The sequence below is a fragment of the Leucopleurus acutus genome (assembly GCF_964270905.1).
Source record: "Leucopleurus acutus genome assembly, chromosome: 7".
Lineage (NCBI taxonomy): Eukaryota > Metazoa > Chordata > Mammalia > Artiodactyla > Delphinidae > Leucopleurus > Leucopleurus acutus.
In genome coordinates this window covers 69698062-69716344 of record NC_139150.1, presented here as the reverse complement: position 1 = coordinate 69716344, position 18283 = coordinate 69698062, and the positions used below count along the sequence as shown (strand labels likewise).

Sequence of the window (18283 nt, the reverse complement as noted above, 5' to 3'; positions counted from 1 at the left end):
CCAGACAGCTACTGCAAAGACCTCCATATAAGTTAACAAGGTTTTCATCCATCATTAAAGAAATAAGAAAACTTCTGACAGAAAACAAATCATCGTAAACAAAGTATTTGAGCAAAATCTACCTTCCAATTTAATTCTACGTTATCCAGTAAGTCATTTTTTGTCCTCAAGTATAGTAAAAAAATCTAGTTCCAGACCCTAAGCCCCAGATGGATACATACCAGGTCCTCCTAAGGGCAGGAGGACAGAGGCACACAAAATGTTGTACAAAGAAGACCTAAGGCAATGAAGTTTCAGGCTAAAATCGTGATCTTAGCAACAGTTCAGGACTTGTGCTATATTTTAATTCAAATCAACTGTAATCCTCTGCCACTCAGCTGATTGTCCCATGATCCCTATAATTCCCTAAGCAATGGATAGTGATAAGGCAGAACCAAAATAATTCCATGCAGATACAGAAATAAAGCATGCACTACAGCCAATAAAGGGAAAATGAAACCTAAACCAACAAAGTGTGTTTTCAATTTGCTTCAGATCTTAGCATATAAGCATGAAGAAAGAGAATGACTAAGTAACAGGTGCTTTTTTAGGATCAACAATATTACTTTGTATTTATAGAGCATTTCACATTTTCAAAACATTTTCCTGTAGATTATATAATTTGATCCTCACAATCTTCTACAAAGTTGGCAAAGCATTCATTTTTACCTTCATTTTACAGGAAGGGAAAATAAGATAGGTTAAGTGTCAGGTCAACAGTCACAAAACTAATAAGAGGTGAAGCTGGGGCTACAATCACTGTAGTTAATATTGCTCAATCACCTCATTTTATAAACAAGGACACAGTGGTCCAGACAGATTAACTGAACTTCCTCTGGTCACATACTCTGCAATGAAAAGCACTAAGACCAGAAACTCACGGTCCTCCGTCTTCAGCCAACGTTTATTTTACTACAACTGTAGCGCTTGACTCTGATTACACATCAGAATAACTTAGAAAGCTTCCAAAATGCTGATACCCGGGACCCATTCCCAAGCAATTACATCAGAGGTGAGGCCTATACATCAGTATTTCTTTTTTCAATATGTATATGTATATTTAAAGTTCCCCAGGTGACTCTAATGTACAGCCAAGGCAGAGACTTATATCTAATGTATAGCTAAGGCTAAGACTTACACTATATTATGGATTTCACATGAACAATTGATATAAGAATCAATGCTTGAGTTTTCTAACCATTTTTTATTTCTCGAACTTACATAATAAAAGCAGGAGAAAAGTTGTCCTCTGGACTGGTAATGGCTATCGACAATGACCAGAAGAGTATCAAACACCATGGAAACCCACACTTCCATTGAAAGGAAATTAGGTTGAACCTGCAGATGAAGGGAAACATGAAATGATAATGGGAAAAAAGAAAAAATCTAAACTTTATTTCTAGAACCAGGGTACAACCTCCTTCTGTATGAAAGAATGAAGTGCTGTTATTAAAAACTAAGCTTCACCTGCCAGGACTGCATGAAGTAGATAGGTATTTGACAAATACACATCCTCACCTGTGCCCCAATGTGAATAAGACTTACCTTTCATACAAGACTTAGCAGATGTGAGAGGATGAGGGCTGCAAAACAGAACAGATCTGGGAGCTCCTTAGAGCTCTCCCGTGTTCAGTGAGGGTAACATGGTGGTTAAAGGGAGAGACGTGCAGAGAAACCAACTCAAACTTTCTCATTTCTGACTTGTCATTTCAATAAAGCAGCTGACAAAATGTTTTTTACCATCTCTAGCATTTCTGCTTACTATCACTATACTTATCACTCAAGAATCATCACATTTGCCTAGCCAAGTAAGTAAGAAAACATAAATGATCTTCAGTTTGGAAAAGAAGAGGAAAGAGAATGCAAAAAACACAACAATGACAACAACAAAACCCAGCTCAGTAAAAAGAGAACTTGGTTTAAAAAAAAAAAATCATTCTTGAGGGACTTCCCCAGTGGTCCAACGGTAAAGAATCCACCTTCCAACGCAGGGGACACGGGTTCGATCCCTGGTCAGGGAACTAAGATCCCACATGCAGCGGGGCAACTAAGTCTGCGTGCGTGACAACTACTCAGCTCGCGTGCCTCAACGAGAGGGTCCACGTGCCGCAAACTACAGAGCCTACATGCTCTGGAGCCCACGTGACACAACTAGAGAGAGAAAAAACCCGCACGCCACAACGAAGAGCCCATGCCCCACAACTAAGACCTGACACAGCCAAAAAAATAAAGAAAAAAAAATCATTCATGACCATGGATGTCAAAAAACATTCATTAACTCACATGGTGCAAACTATAAAGGTCGATGCGGTGTTAAGAAACCTTGGAATTAATTCCTTGAATCAGACAAGACCTTTTTCTTAAGATCTTTAGTTGTTGGTCAAATGCAGATTTGAATGAAGTTTGAAAACTTCAACTTTAATCAAATAATGACATCTTGAGTTTATATTGAGTAATAGCCAAAGGTAAGGTTATCAAGAATAAAAGCAAAGCCCCATCTTTGGCTTGTGAGGCTTCTCAATGTTTTGTGTACTATGTGCCACATCACAGGACAAAGGTTGTGGGAATAAAGAATAGAAGGGCCTGGAGCTCAAACTCTGAGCTAGACCTCCAGTTATTACTGGGCCAAATGACCTGTACAACTGGTAGTCTGACATAAATAACACCAAAACGAAGGGATCCTAGGAAGGCATGTGTACTTTTTAGGGTGTAGGTCTACCTAGCATGTTGCCTCTGCTAAAGTATTCCACGGCTCTTTCAAAGATATGAAACATTTACACTCTAAAAAATTTTCATCTCTCTCATTATTAAAATAAGATTCTGGACTTAAAGGTAAATTTTCATATGGTAACTAACTACATTTTTATCCTTCATGCGATAACTCCTTGGCCTCCTTCCCTTCCCCACATGTAATACACATTTGTAGCTTTTGCCACACAGCATTATTCTCTTGTTTATTGGTAAGAGCACCCTTTGGGGAATTCCCTCCTCCACAATTTAAAGCTTGGTTAAATGCTCAATCAAGCGACTCATCCTACCCTGCTGAAGGTGTAGGCATGAGACCCACGGGATTCCGAATCTTAAGTGAGTGACGCAAAGACAGTAAATGACTATAGCCGATCCATCCCAGTAGGGGTGGTCTGCTGAAATGGTTCATCAGTACCTGTGTGTGGACTCCCCAACTTGCCTCCTGTTCTTCTCCCAATTCAGTTTTTAAGCTTTGCCTTCAATTCCATGGGATTCCAGATTCCTTATTCTTCTAGTTCCTTTTTAATTTAAATTAGAGTTGGCTTCTTGCCCAAAAAGAACCCACCAAAAAACCCTACCATGAAAAGAGAATACAAATGGTCCATCGGGCACTCTGTGGGGACAGAGATAGGCTGAATAGCATTGAATAAAGCCCAGTTTTTTGCAGCAAGAAGTGATGATGCTGATGATAATAGTTACTATTACTGACTATTTACCAGCCAATGTGCCTTTCATATATTACTTCATTTAATCCTAACAATAATCCTATCTGGTAAGTATTGTTATCCCCATTTTACAGATGGGGAAATAGGCTCTGAAAGGTGAGGTTACCAACAGTAAGCCAGAGAGCTAGTAAATGCAAGTATTAGGATTTAAATCTAGGACTCTCCTACTCCAAAGCCTGTGTTTTTTAACCACTTGCCTATACTGTCTCCAGATAATGATAGCTACCAGAAAACGGGGCTTAAAAGAAGAATAAATCCATGCCTTTTTATTTTGACAGATATGAATTATCTGAAAAAGTACATTGGAAATGAACATTGGCCAGCTTGCTACATGTTTAATTAAGAAATAAATGCCTTGCACAAAATGAATAGGCACTTTGTCACTGACATCTACAATTAAAATGCAAAGTGCAATTTTTTTCAGTCAGTAAACACTGCTTATTTATCATTTTTTTGACATCATAGTTCACTTTCAGTAAGCCTAGTTAACCTCCTAAGATTGGTTACCATGATGTAATCACAAAAAGACAAGCCCTGTTGCATAAAATTGGTACCTTCAAATGGAAATGACCACTTAACTGTGATGGAGAAAGCAAAACAGAAAAGCAGCAAAGAAAAGTGTTTTAGAGGACACTTAAGCTTACGGTATAAAGATGCATGGGGTAGCACAGCCAATGACTGTAACCTCCTAAATTCAGGGCCAGGCTTCAGGAGAAGTCTCACTTTTCACACGTTACACAACCAAAGGTCAACTGGTTCTAATCACCCTTAACTCACCTCCAGGACACCCTCAGAGTCTGAGGAGAGGCTGGCTTCATGTTTGGAAACGACGACAGCAAGGCTGCTTAAGGCTAACAGCGCGTTGCCTTTGACCACTGGGCTGTCTCTGTTTAAAAAGAAAAAAATTCCAAGAGAGGATTTGGGGGCATTAACTGGGAGAAGAGAAGGTGATATTATAGGGAGGGCAGATGAGGTCAAAAGCACTTCCATCCCTTCACAGAGCCTTGTAAACACAGGTCTGTTGGTTCCCTGATGCCAGCAGCTTCTTTCCTCCTTCTGACACTAGTGCTGATTTTAAACTCTTCTTATAAATGTATGGTCATTATGCTTTGGGTAACCTAAAAAATCTAATAAGCTCATACATCTAAGCTTCTTCTTCCTGAAATTTTTATTTCATCATTAGACCTTACATTTCCCAAGCCATCTTCTTCAGTGTCATCTTTGGCCAATATAAAAATGTACTGATTTGTTTTGGAAACACGGCGAAGGACAGTTGTGTGAATAAGCCCAGCAGAATGCAACTGGCCCCTGGCTTTTCTAAAGCACTGGTGTGTGGAATCAGCTTCTAGTGAACCACTTCAGATGGCATACTTTAACAGCAACTCGACACGCTGGCGGCTTTCCTCCGTCATTATCATTTTCCCCTTCTTTCTCTTAATATGCCAAAGCCAGCAACCTTAAAGTCAGTCTGTAACATAATTCAGAAACCCTAGATAAGATGCAAAAAAAGCTTGTTTTTAGACTATTTGCATAGAGAGTTATCTTTTTATATCACTCAAATGGTAGTTTTCTAATATTGGCAATAAAATATTAAGTTTGACTTATGAATTTGGTATCAAGAAAACTGAATCTTTTAAATACACTTACCACTGGAAAATGTACATTTAGTATTATTCCATAATTCCAAAGTAAGCCTATAGAATAAAATCCCCAGTGGGACACTGATGAGATGCTCTTGGCTTGCGGACTTCATCGTAACAGAACTCAGACAACACAGCACCCTTACCATCGGATAGTTCAGTTCTCAGGGAGTTCTACAATTGTGGGTTCCCAGAAATGCAGAGAATCCTTCCCCAAACCTGGACTTGAGACCTGAACTTTAATGAGTGTGTACATCCAAGAACTACTCCCTTGCTTACCCCGGTGCAGGAATAGAGCAGATGGGCGGGATGAGGAAGATTTCCAGCCCTGCTCGCCATGCAAGCCTAGTGTCTCCAGCCCTAGGCCACAGTCATGACTGAACATGTGAGTTAGTGAGTATCAAAAGGTTAGTATACACCTGTGTTCTTGCATTTTTGTGTCCATTTGGTAAGAATGGAACTCAGGACTTGCCATTATCAAGTTCTATCAATCCATCCATTCCTTCCTTCCTTCTCTCTCCTACTCTCGGGTGATTAAGCTCAGTGAAGGCTTGCTCTGCACTCTTGATCATTTTGTTCATCTCTTCTTAGATCATTCCTCCGTGAGGCCTATCATACATTGATAAGACAACAACATTTACACTGAGGGATGGGGCAGGGGGAGAAAACAGAAAGGAAGCCTTGAGGTTGAAGCAGTTTTGCAGTGAGGATTACTGGGAACTCCTATAGCTAACATTAAAATCCCAGGAAGCAAGGCAAGATGTGGGCATGCCCGGGTGCCCTAGCCAGAAAATCATTTAACAAAATCAAAATTAAACCCTTTATTTATTTATCTATTTTTTGGTGGCACAGTGGTTGAGGGTCCGCCTGCCGATGCAGGGGACACGGGTTCATGCCCCGGTCCGGGAGGATCCCACATGCCGCGGAGCGGCTGGGCCCGTGAGCCATGGCCGCTGAGCCTGCGCGTCCGGAGCCTGTGCTCCGCAACGGGAGAGGCCACAACAGTGAGAGGTCCGCGTACCGCAAAAAGAAAAAGAAAATCCTTTATTTTAATATTCTCCCTTTCATTTAACTGAGAATACCTTGAAGCCTGTTCTGCTACAAAATGGTCACGAATCCCTGAAGTAAGATTTTTAAAAGTTTTAAATTCTCAGTGAATTTATCACCCTGGAGAAATTCTTAGATGGTCACTAGAAATTGGGTATCAAAATCTTTTAAAACAAGAATATTAGTCAAGATGACATAAAAAGTGTCTTTTTAACCCTGAAATTCTGAAAGAAAATTTAGCCTCAGTTTTAAAACAGTACCCCAAATCACTGTATTTCAAAAGTTTCTCTGGTCTTGACATTCCTGAGCATGTATTGTTCTTGTAAAATGGGGTAAAATGTATTTAAAGTCACTGGTAATTAGATCTTTGAATGCAGACTAAATGCATATTTGGACATTAATCTTTGAATAGGAAAAACTAGCCCACAGTCACAATGTATGCTTAGGCCAAGTTACGCATTTCATAAAGGTATGGTGACTAGCTCTCTTTTTTTTTTTTAACATCTATATTGGAATATAATTGCTTTACAATGGTGTGCTAGTTTCTGCTTTATAACAAAGTGAATCAGCTATACATATACATGTATCCCCATAGCTCCTCCCTCCTGCGTCTCCCTCCTACCGGTGACTAGCTCTTGAACATCTCTTCATTCCCCACTTGCCTTGCAGTGAGTTATGGAGAGAAGACACTCCATACATACACAGTGAGACAAATTCAAGGAGGAACTGGCCAGGTGAAACTCTAGAATAGGTTCAGCAAAAACTCTTCACCTTGTTGATCACATAACTATCCCCTACCAGTCAAGCAGCAGTGATTAATTTGCATAATAACATGTCAGCATCAGTGCAGTATTTATCTAGGCAACACCACTGACATTTTAATTAAATTGTCCTTTGAAACAAACAGATGCCATTAACCTAATTAAAAAGCTCAAGGAAGGATGAGCTACCATGATGCTTTCTTAGGGACAAAGTATTACATTACATATTAGTAAAGTGACCCAAGCCTTTGGGGATTTTTATCTTCAGGTTCAAATCTATTTAATTATTAACAATGAAAATAAATTTACATCAATCATCAGGTTTTATCTGTGTTCTGATTCTCCCTTAGTCCTATCCCTGATGCTTTTAAAAATGCTCTCAAATGAGCAAATCAGTCTAATGCTGTGACTAGTGTTTTACTTCCTACATTTAATTTATGCCTCAGAACAAAATAAGCCCTACATTGGCCCAAAGTAGCCTGTGGCAGCCATGGTCCAAGGAACAGAAGGCTAAGCTGGCAGGAGATGGCGATGCGGTCCTCTCATGATTGGAGCAAGTCAGTGGGAAAAAGTAAAGAGAAGGCAGCAGACTGATTTTTTTCTTCCACTCTATCATTAATCTCTCAGCCTCTGGACCTTAACTATCTCCTGCTCACTTGCTGTCATGCCTAGTATTGTCAGGATTGCTTTAATAAGATAAGGCCTATAAAATACTGGGAAATTTTTGATGAAAAGGTAACACCATGAGAACATAAATTATTTTTACTCCATACTACTGAGAATGTGAACACACTCTTTTTAGGTATTAGTCATGAAATGATGCTTTGCAAATCTAAGATTAAAGTCTTGGTGAACTAAAATTTTAGAATGGAATCTGCCAAAACTACTGGAGAGGCAAAAGTACAGTTTGTTTTAATAGAAAGCTGCTAGTTTCTTCAGCATTTGAGCTTTTGTTGCAAGTGTCAGAGCACTGTTTTTAACAGGAACTAAGTAGACTACATAATAAAACAAACTATGAAAGGTAAAGGCCAAAGGCAGCCCCCCATCCCAGCACCTCCTCCCCTCCAATAAGCAGCTGAGTGCTCTCCCACTGTGTCTGCAATTCACCAAACTAGGTAAACAAGACACAAACGAGTCCCTATCAAAGCCTCTCTGTACTTTAGTTTTCATTTTGTCAACAGATATTTCCCACTGCCTCCCACGGAATTGAGTGTAGGGGAGGATTACCACTATATTCAGAAGACATGAGGCTGAGTAGTGATCAGGTATTGAGATCAGGTTTTAGAGCGAAGTACCTGCTTAAGAAATTGCTGGTGGAAAGCGAATTCTAAGGTAGATGGTGTTTTTTGGGTTTTGTTTTTTAGGCAAAATCTATGTAGCTACAGAAGGTTCTAGGACATGAGAAAAATAAACTGTAGTTAAATATTTCTAGATAATATAGACTTTCAATACGTATGAAATTCTCTGGGTCAAAGGTATATCTATATTATTTGGTGAATAAGAAGAAAGGAAATCAAACAGCAGCAAGCTAAGGCTAATAGTGAAAAGGGGAAGCGTGTGTAACTTACTACCAGGAACAATTAGGCAGCTTGCTAACAAAGGGGCCTGAAGAGACTGATCAAGCAAGTTCACTAAGGTATAATTTTCTTAGTAAGAGTTGGCTTAAGATAAATAAAAAGCCTCAAGATAGTAACACTCAAGTTATTTTTGTTAAAACCACCATAAGGATATGATGGAAACTGCTTTTTTACTGGGTCTTCACATTAGTTTTTAGTATTAAAAATTTCAATATTTAGCTACCCTGGGCCCAATAACACCAGGAGAAAAAAAGGAGGTACTACCTTAAATTATTTACTGGTTCACAGTTGAGATTTAATCATCTGTTTGTAAAATAGACATAATTCACATTAGCAAAGATTTTTTCTCCCCTGTACTAAATCACAATCCTTTAAATCTAAGCCAAAGCACAGGGCATTTTGTTAGGTGTACAGCATGGGCACTACTCTGATGTAAAGTTATGTGCCTGTACTGGTTCCTCCGTATTTTCACAGAAAGACATGTAGTAAGAATTAACTGAATATGAGAAAGGATAACAACTGATTTTTAAAAAAATAACTGAAAAGTCCTTTAAATCCTTAAAGTAATGAAATGCCAGAAAAGGAGAAACTGTTCGTAACTGTGAGGAAGAAAACTATTTATAGAAAATTCCTGGTAAGAGAATAAATGGATCTTACTTTGCAGCTGCTTTGGTGACCTCATCAGTCAACATGTCTCGAACCCTGTGATACAGATGGAAAATAGGTATGAGAGTTTATAGTAGAGCAAGAAACCAATCTTTTTGCTTATTCATCAATTAATAAGAACCTCTGGCAATGACTCCAGATCTTAAAACTTCCATGTAGAATTTTAGTGTAAGGTGAAAGAACTGTAATAAGGGCTTCATTTCCAAGACAGTTTCATCTTCCTAGTCCTTAGGTTACTTAGTAGAGGCAGGGAAGGAGGTGAATGCAACTAATGTATAGGCAGTGTTTTCATGGCGTCATCTCTTAAACTGAGTGCTGGGTATACAAGTGTCCTTTATATTATTCTCTGTGATGGACTGAATGTTTGTGTCCTGCTGCCCCAAATTCACACGTTGAAATCTTAACTCTGAATGTATGGTATTTGGAGGTGGGGCCTTTGGGAGGTCATGAGGGTGGGGCCCTCATGAATGCGATTAGTGTCCTTAAAAGAAGAGAGAAGAGAGACCAGAGAGCTTGCTTTCTCTCTGCTCTCTGCCATGCGAAGCTACAAGGAGAAGGCAGCCATCTGCAAACTTAGGAAGCAGGCCCGCACCAGCACCAGGTCTGCTGTCACCTTGATCAAGGGTTTCCCAGCCTCCATAACTGTAGGAAATAAATTCTGTTGTTTAAGCCATCTGGTCTATGGTATTTTTGTTATAGCAGCCTGAACTGACTAAAACATTCTCTCTTTTCTGCACAAGAGCTCACCAAAACAGCAATTTACTGCTTTCAAATTGTAGATAATAGAATTTTCACTATGTATGTATGCAAAATAAAATTTAAAATGTTTGCTATGGTATACGTGAAACTGATATAATGTTATATGTCAATCATACCTCAATAAAAAAACAAATGTTGGTTATAAAATTGAACTGAAAGAAAATACTTACATTTGAGGATTTAAAGGAAGGTATGTTCAATTAAAATATTCACAGTTTTTTTCATATAAGAGTCTTGAGATGAAGTGAAAAACAATCATTGACTGCCAAATTTATATTCCAAAGATGATATCATAACATGTTCACTGTACATTTTGAGTTTCATAAATTCAAAGTTTTTATAACTATCATAAAAGTTTTGCAAATATAACTGTATTTGCATTTGAAATATAATAAAATCTTAGCTATTCAGCACTCTTTGAGAATGAGTCATTCTTAAGAACCAAGTTTTTCAGATAGTTGCAAACTGCTCCTTAAACTTGTACTTTATAAAACCATTTGACAGTAAATTTCTCTAAAACGTATTGTCCAATCTTGGTCTTCCTAAATGGAATATAGTGCATTCAGTGTATTCTTTTACTGGTCAACGTGAAATATTGACAGATGATGACTTGCCTGTACTTCTAGGTAGAGCCACACCCTCCGTTAGTTCCTTCCTCTTACCTACTCTCCCTTCTCTCTGCTGCAACACCAATTTTTCCTTCTCCACTTGTATTACTCCCCTTAGCTTCTGAACACACTATAATATCTACCATCTTAAAAAAAGAAGCCGCTACTGCCCCCATTCCACTGCTTCTCACACATCAGAACTCATTTAGAAGAGTTGCTTATACTTATGACTCCAGTTTATCTCTTTCCACTCTCTAGACCCTTCTATAATTTGGCTTTTGTTCCTACAAAACAGCTCCTTCATGGTCACCAGTGACTTTCAAGAGGCCAAATCTAATGCTCAGCTCTCAGTCTCCATCTTTTGTAGTCTCAGAGCAGCATCTGACACAATCGGTTGCTCCTTTCTTGAAACACTTTCTTCCTTCAGCTTTTAAGGTGGCTTTTACGATTCCATTCTCTCTTGGTTTTCTTCCTACAACACTAATCTTCCATCTGCTTTACTGGCTCCCTCATCATGTCCCCCATTTCTAAATGTTGAAGTGCTCCAGGGCTCACTCCTCTGACCTTTTCTCTATCTTTACTCATTCCCCAGATGATCTCATCCAGCATTGTGATTTTAAATGCAGTCGATATGATGATGATTCCCAAATTTATATAACCAGCCCTGACCTTACCCCTGACCTCTAGACTCATAGTCAACAACCCACTTGATATCTCCAAAGTGCAGATCTAATTAGGTATCTCAGGCTTAGCAAGTCTCAAACCTGATTTCTACCCTAGACAGACCTGCTTTTCTATAGTTTTCCCCATCTTAGTAAATGGGAACTCCATACTTCTAGTTATTCACAGTCAAAATCTTAGAGTCATCCTTGACTTCCATCTCTCTCTCACATCCTCCATTCCATATGTCACCATGTATATTTGGAAGAGTATTGCTAACAGACCACTCCCCAAATTATCATTTTCAGAAGATGAAATTAAAACTATGTGTAAAGGAAAATAGGAAGCGAAATCCAAACTCTTAATCTCTAATCTTAAATCCAATGTCATAACGTTTTAAACTCCATTGCTATTTTTCAAATGAATCTAGGAAATGTAACTTAGAATAGAATTAGTTAACTGTACATGTGTACATGTGCGCATGCGCACACACACACACAGCTTCTGCTTTTCTACATATGCCAATTGTTAGTAAATAAAAAACTGAAACCAAGTAACCTTTGAACAGATTTTTATATTAAAGAAACCTGTGGCTACAGGAAAAGCTATTTAGATTCTGGGCACTTTACTTAGATTTAGGCTGCTGCAACATTAATCTGACAAGGTATTCATCACAACCCATGTAACAATTTAAATTGCTTTTAATGTGCCAGCACTTACACATTTCTAGATAATATAGTGGGAATTCACTGGGGGACATCTGCCAAAGAAATTAAAGCCTTGACATGGTAAAATTGCTCCTAATAATGAAGATGTCTTGGGGAGGGAGGAGCAGGGGAGTGGAAGGGTATTCCTTGACTAAATGAGTGGGAAAAACGCAATTTTCATTCAAAAGCATATAAAATAATCAATTATAGGGAAAAAGGGAAAAACAAACCATTTCCACACTGCTTTAGAAAACAATAAAAATATTTAAAAACCATGAATAAAGTGCTCCTTCTTTGATCTGGGGAGGAAATAGAAAATACACCTATCACATCTTCAGCCCTTTGCCCTTCAGGCTCATACAGAGGTTAAAATTCCAACATTAAAGGCTTTAAAGTGGTCACCTTCTCCCTCACAGTTCATTTCCCATAACAAATAATGAGCACAGAAAGCCATCCCCTTACCAGAGCCAGGCTGTGCTTTTTTTGTATTGCACCTCCTCAGGTCCTTCTTTTCCATGTTTTAACTGCAACTCCAGCTCTCCTATCCTCCCCTGCAAAAAGCAGAGCATCAATCAGCATGCAAACTCTATGGCCAAAATTATCTTAAAATTTCTTTGGAAAACACTTAGGTAACAATCCTTTCCCAATTGGCCTTAGGTGTTCCTGATAAGATCAGATTTTGACAGAGGATGTGTGAGGAGAGAGAATTATATCACTGCTCAGGGATTTCCACATTCACCAAATAAGTATATCCTGGAGAAGTTGTATGTTTGGCAAATTTAGTGCAGAGCACTTCATTTGGGGATATCTATTAAAAGCAGATTTGAAGTCCATAGGTCCTAATCAACAAATCCCCTATATTGTAAAAATCTGCCTGTGTCAGCAGCTGACAATTTCAACTGACATGATACCAAGATTGGGGTCTGGGTACCAGTACTCTAACAGAATGGTAGAAATGAGTAGGAAGTATATAACACTTAAGATTTAGGTAATGTATAACAAAAGTTATTCTCAAACAGATGCAAATTACATTTCTATTTCTTGACTAAACTTATAGATATAATTCTCAACCTGTACCATGCAATAAAAATATAGCTAATATCATCATCCCTTTAAGGGCAACACCTTCAAATATTTATTATCTGTTCTATTTTTTTATACTCAGGATTATTTTGACCAGATGCTTTCCCCTCTACTCCATCACCAATTACATTATTTAAATGTAATTGAAATTCTGGTTTATTGATATACCCTGAACTGAACAAGAACTCAGATTGCATATTGCATTACTGAGTAATACCAAACCATTTTCAGAAGTGGTCGTGCGGCTCACATTCTCACTAGCGGTAAATAAGAGTTCTGGCTGCTTCACATCCTCACCAGCATTTGAAATTACCAGGCTTTTAAATTTTTACCATTTTGGGAGGTGTAAAATGGGGCCCATTATGGTTTTAATTTTCATTTTACTGTTTACTGAGATTGAGCATCTTTCCAGATGTTTAATGACTATTTGGGTTTCCTATTCTGTCCATTTTTCTATTGGTTGCCTTTTTCTTATTGATTTTAGAGTTCTAAGGTGTGCTCTACATAAGAAAAATTAAACTCTCTATATATTCTAGAGAGGGAAGCAATATAGCTTTAGGTTAAGGATGTGGACTCTGGAATCAGGATGTCCTGACCTAATGTCATTTCCACTTATTTGCTGTGTAAGTTTGGGCAAGTAACTTCACCTCTCTAAGCTTCAATTTCCATTTGTAAAATATAGCAAACACCTAACTCACGGTATTAGAGCATCACATAAAAAAATGTGGAAAAGTGTCTATTTAGTGCAGTGACTGGTACCAAATAACTGCTACCACTACCAGGTTTGCTGTCAAAAACAAACTCTCCTTATTATCTTCTTATAATCTATTCTCTCACGAATATATCTAAATCCTTCTTGAAATAATTCATATTTTTAATCTATACACTCTCAAAGAGTAAAAGGTTCCCCAAAACGTAATATCCAGACTATAAAGTTGCATGCCCTTGTATTCCTCTCATATACTCTCAGTTGCTAGCTTGTAAGCTCATTGAAGAGTACAAGGATGGTTTTATCCATCTAAGGAGTCCCTGTATTTTGCACAACCTCCAGCACACAGTGCCCTGGGGTTCACCAGTTCAGGCACTCTGAGATCTGATGGGCATTCTGTTCACATCCTTCATAGTTTCTATTTACTTCAATCATATTCATCCCCATCTCTGTGTTTTCAATGATAGAATCCTGACCCTTTCATTCTCCCTCTGTCTCTTGGAGCAAGGTATCAGAGGTGATCAAACTGGCAAGATACTGATATTAATATTTAATATTGATAGCAGCCTCCCAAGAGGGTAGGCAAAATAGAAAATCATGTTTATTGCCTTCTCTGTTTGTTATGCTTCTTAAATCATACCCCTTTCCTCCTAAAACATTTACTTCATAATGCTTTCCAAAAAAAAGACAAATAAGAAATTAAAAGGTTAAAAATCTGTTCAGAAATAAGCAAAACACAGAAAGGCCAGTATATGTGCAGCCTCTTGAGAAGGCCTACTTTTCTGATCTCTCCTGTAGCCATAAACCAGTACAACTATTCTACAGTGACTACGTAAATTTCTCATTTTCTCTTTCTCAGAGTCTCGGTTCTTCTCAATCTCCTCTTCTGAAAGGTCTCTAATTCCTTCTACCCAGCCCCTGTTAGGCTATTTATTCAGATCTACTTTGCATCCAATTCTTCACCTACCGACAACAGAGATCCAATGGCATTTAACTCAGTTACCTCTGCTTCTGGTTAACAGCTGTGGTTAAGGAAGTGGGTAGGGTGGGGACACTCACTGGGAGAGAAAAGGCTGAAATGATCACTTGAAATGAGATTTTTTTTTAAATAAAGTTATTTATTTATTTATCTCTGGCTGTGTTGGATCTTCGTTGCTGCACACGGGCTTTCTCTAGTTGTGGCGTGCAGGGGCTACTCTTTGTTGCAGTGCGTGGGCTTCCCATTGCAGTGGCTTCTCTTGCTGCAGAGCAAGGGCTCTAGGCGTGCAGGCTTCAGTAATTGTGTGCACAGGCTCTAGAGAGCAGGCTCAGTAGTTGTGGCACACGGGCTTAGTTGTTCCGCAGCATGCGGGATCTTCCTGGGCCAGGGCTTAAACCATGTCCCCTGCATTGGCGGGAGGAGTCTTAACCACTGTGCCACCAGGGAAGTCCTGAACTGAGTTTTTTGGATTGCCTGTAGATTCCAATTATTAATTTATCTATTCCTCTTCCTTTGTAAAAAAAATCTTCAGCCTAGGTAACCACAAGCTTGCTGGTTACAGTGAGCAAATTTTACCTAACTCTAAACCTGCACATTAAAGACAAACAAACAAACAACCTTTACAAATGGTCAAAGACTAATCTACTAGGGATCACAATTCCTGACTGGTTTTGATTTCAGATTATTGTGCAGCCAGCTGACCAACTCAGGAAACAAGTATCTGCAGTCAACCTGTTTTAACCCCTCTGTCCTGTCTGAGGTCATATTCAGAGTCCCTAAGGGCCCTTTAACCAAAGGCTGGAGACCTTAACCTCCTCAGTATCCCACAAGGGCAGCAAGGTAAAGCCGACCTGTAGAGGGCACTTTACCAAAATGGACTTGGAACTGTCTATCAACTCGTATCTGCATTTTTCAACGTAATGGGAAGAAATCCAAATACCTCCCCATGTCAACCACTTTGATATGCTTATAATTCAAACTCCGACGTTCTTGTGGAAAAATTAGATAAGGCTGGAAGCTGACGCCTAAGCAAAAGCCACTAGAAGCGTTCAAATTGCAAACATTCACATTATAGTCAACCTCTGGGAAATAATGTAGAATGCACCTTTTAGCGTATCTCCTAGGCTTATTGAATAAATCATGGCTCCTCTAAATGATTCTCTAGTCTAATGCTACGAAATATGTCTAACACCAGATGGAAGTAACTATACCTCCCGTACTGAACGAAGAGCTATCCTCCAGGATGGAAATTCTTGATATAGATGAGGAGTTTGGCAGTTCCTCTAATTCTTCTAAGATCCCACAAATTCTGTTTAAGTGTGTGGGCTCATTTAAAAAGACTTGCTGAACAGTTAAAATGCATCAGCATACTTTCAAGTAATAGTGATAGCCTAAAAAGCACTGTTTTTAGTACTTTTCAAATAATACTGAAAATTTTATTATAGTCCCTACTTTGAGTTTCACCTCTTAATCCCCAATTCTCAATGGAACTAGACTTAATAGAAACCCAAAGGAAAGAGATTTTAAGTGATAAATAAATAAAGATACACACTATCACCTACAACAGTAGAAAAGCAGAATAATTGACCTGTGTTACTAAAAATACTCAGCTGGCTTTTCATAAATTGATCTGTCCTCTAAAATATTAAACCAATTTGCATTATTTATAACAACTAATGACGGTGTTAGGGAAAATGCATGATGCAGTGGCCAAGGCTGAGGCTCTGGAATCAGACAAATCCAGGTTAAGTTCCAGTTCTCTCATTTACTGACTGTTAGATTTTGTGCAGTTTGCTTTGCTTTCCTAGCTAACCCTGCTTCCCCATCTATAATCCCATTCTACATGAGGCTACCAACATCCACTTCAAAGAGCTTCTGTAAAGATGAATTGAAATACTATACATTAAATGTTGGACAGACACTAGTTATTTAATAAATGGTAACTCTTGTTATAAAAAAGAAACCACCGAGGGTTTTTTTTTTAATCAGTTGCTTGTCATCTGCATGTTATACCATAATCCTACTCAATTTCACCTTCTTTATGCTAAGAGCTAAATAAAATTCTCAGTACATGCTGCAGGAGGAGTTGTTCTTGCCGGCTCCAGGTGCCTATACTGGAGTACATCCTCTATTAAAGCATCAAAGATTTGTACTGGCATTGCTAGTGGACACGTTAGTCTCCTGCACTGGACTGGGAGCTCACTGAGAGGAAGGAGTGCTTTATTCCTCTTTCTATCCCACACACCCGGCACAGGACCTGGCCAGTAAAGTACGTTCCATAAATGTTTGGTGAAGGAAAACACTGCAAAATTACAAAGGGAAAAATGAGTGTGCGAAAAAGTGCATACTCTGATGAGCAATCTCACTCTTCTTGAATAAAAACTATAATTGGTTAAGGGTGTGTAGGGGTAATTCATTCATTCACTTATGCATCCACTCAAAACAAAGTGGCCAGATGCTGCTGAGGATAAAAAAGTGTGTAGGCCAAGCAAAAGGGTACACTGGTTCCAAGGGAATGTCTTTAAAATGCAGATTCCAGTTTAGTTTGGGGAACCATCTAAAACACTGTTGTTCAGAGTAGGGTTGATAGACTGAATCAAAATCACCTGGCAGCTTGGTAAACATGGAGATTCCTGATCTCCTATTCAGTTCCAGTGAACCAGAATCTCTGAAGATGCATTAGTACTTTATAAATTCTAGAATGAATATGTTGTAGCAAGGTTTTAATTTGAGAACATCAATGCTGAGATGCTTAGTCATTCCTCCGGCCCCACCTCTATCCTTTAGGACAGCTGTTACCTTTAACCATAACACCTCATTTCCTAAGCCTTCATGAAAATCTTATTTTGGGCCATAAATTACTTAAGTAATTTAGATTTTTTCTATCATCCTTAACAGAGAATTTTAAGCTAGGAAAAAGGATTGAGTTAGTAGTTTTTTCCTTATGCAATTAAATGTTCATATATTCCCAAACTGATTAAAAATTATTTCTAACTTTAAAAACTCACAAGCTATAACTTATAATATTACTGGAATAAAAGAAGTCAAATTGAGCGTACTTCATTTATTTAGTGAGCACTAACTATGTTTTAGACACCATGTCAGGTTCTAGAGACGCAACAGAGAGGAAAACACAGCTTCTGGCTTTAAGGAAGAGAGTCAACTGGAGGGAGGCCCCAGACATATAACTAGGGTGATAAGGGCTTTGAAAAGGGAAGCATGGGTTCTAAGGAGGCACACAGAGAGGGAAGGCACACAGATAAAACCATGTAAAAAAAACAAGTAGAAATTTGCCATTCCAACATGTGCCCCTTTCACGACTATGACAACTATAAATACAAAGTGAAACTTATTCCTGGAATTGAGAAAAAGGGGAAAGCTGCAAAACCAGCCTTGAATAGGCAGAGAGGGAACGGCAGTGCCTGCAACAGAAGGAACAGTGTAGGTAAAAGCCAAGAGGTAGGGAAGACATGCTGAGTTTGGGAAAACAAAGAAATTGAGTAAGCCCGAAAATTCAGGGGAAGGGTTAAGAGACAAAGCTGGAGATGTAAAAGCAAGCCCAGCTCGAGAGGGCG

At 38.7% G+C, this 18283-nt stretch overlaps 1 protein-coding gene across 2 annotated transcripts in view; it reads right to left on the bottom strand.

Moving 5' to 3' along the window:
• FOCAD (focadhesin) overlaps positions 1–18283 on the bottom strand; it is a 310232-nt gene that overhangs the window by 65580 nt on the left and 226369 nt on the right. For both annotated transcript variants that reach the window (XM_082843135.1, XM_082843138.1), the window contains 4 exons: positions 12400–12488; positions 9195–9239; positions 4290–4398; positions 1261–1377 (listed from right to left, as the gene is read on the bottom strand). In XM_082843135.1, the coding sequence (XP_082699261.1) occupies positions 1261–1377; positions 4290–4398; positions 9195–9239; positions 12400–12488 (360 nt within the window). The remainder of the gene's footprint in view (positions 1–1260; positions 1378–4289; positions 4399–9194; positions 9240–12399; positions 12489–18283) is intronic.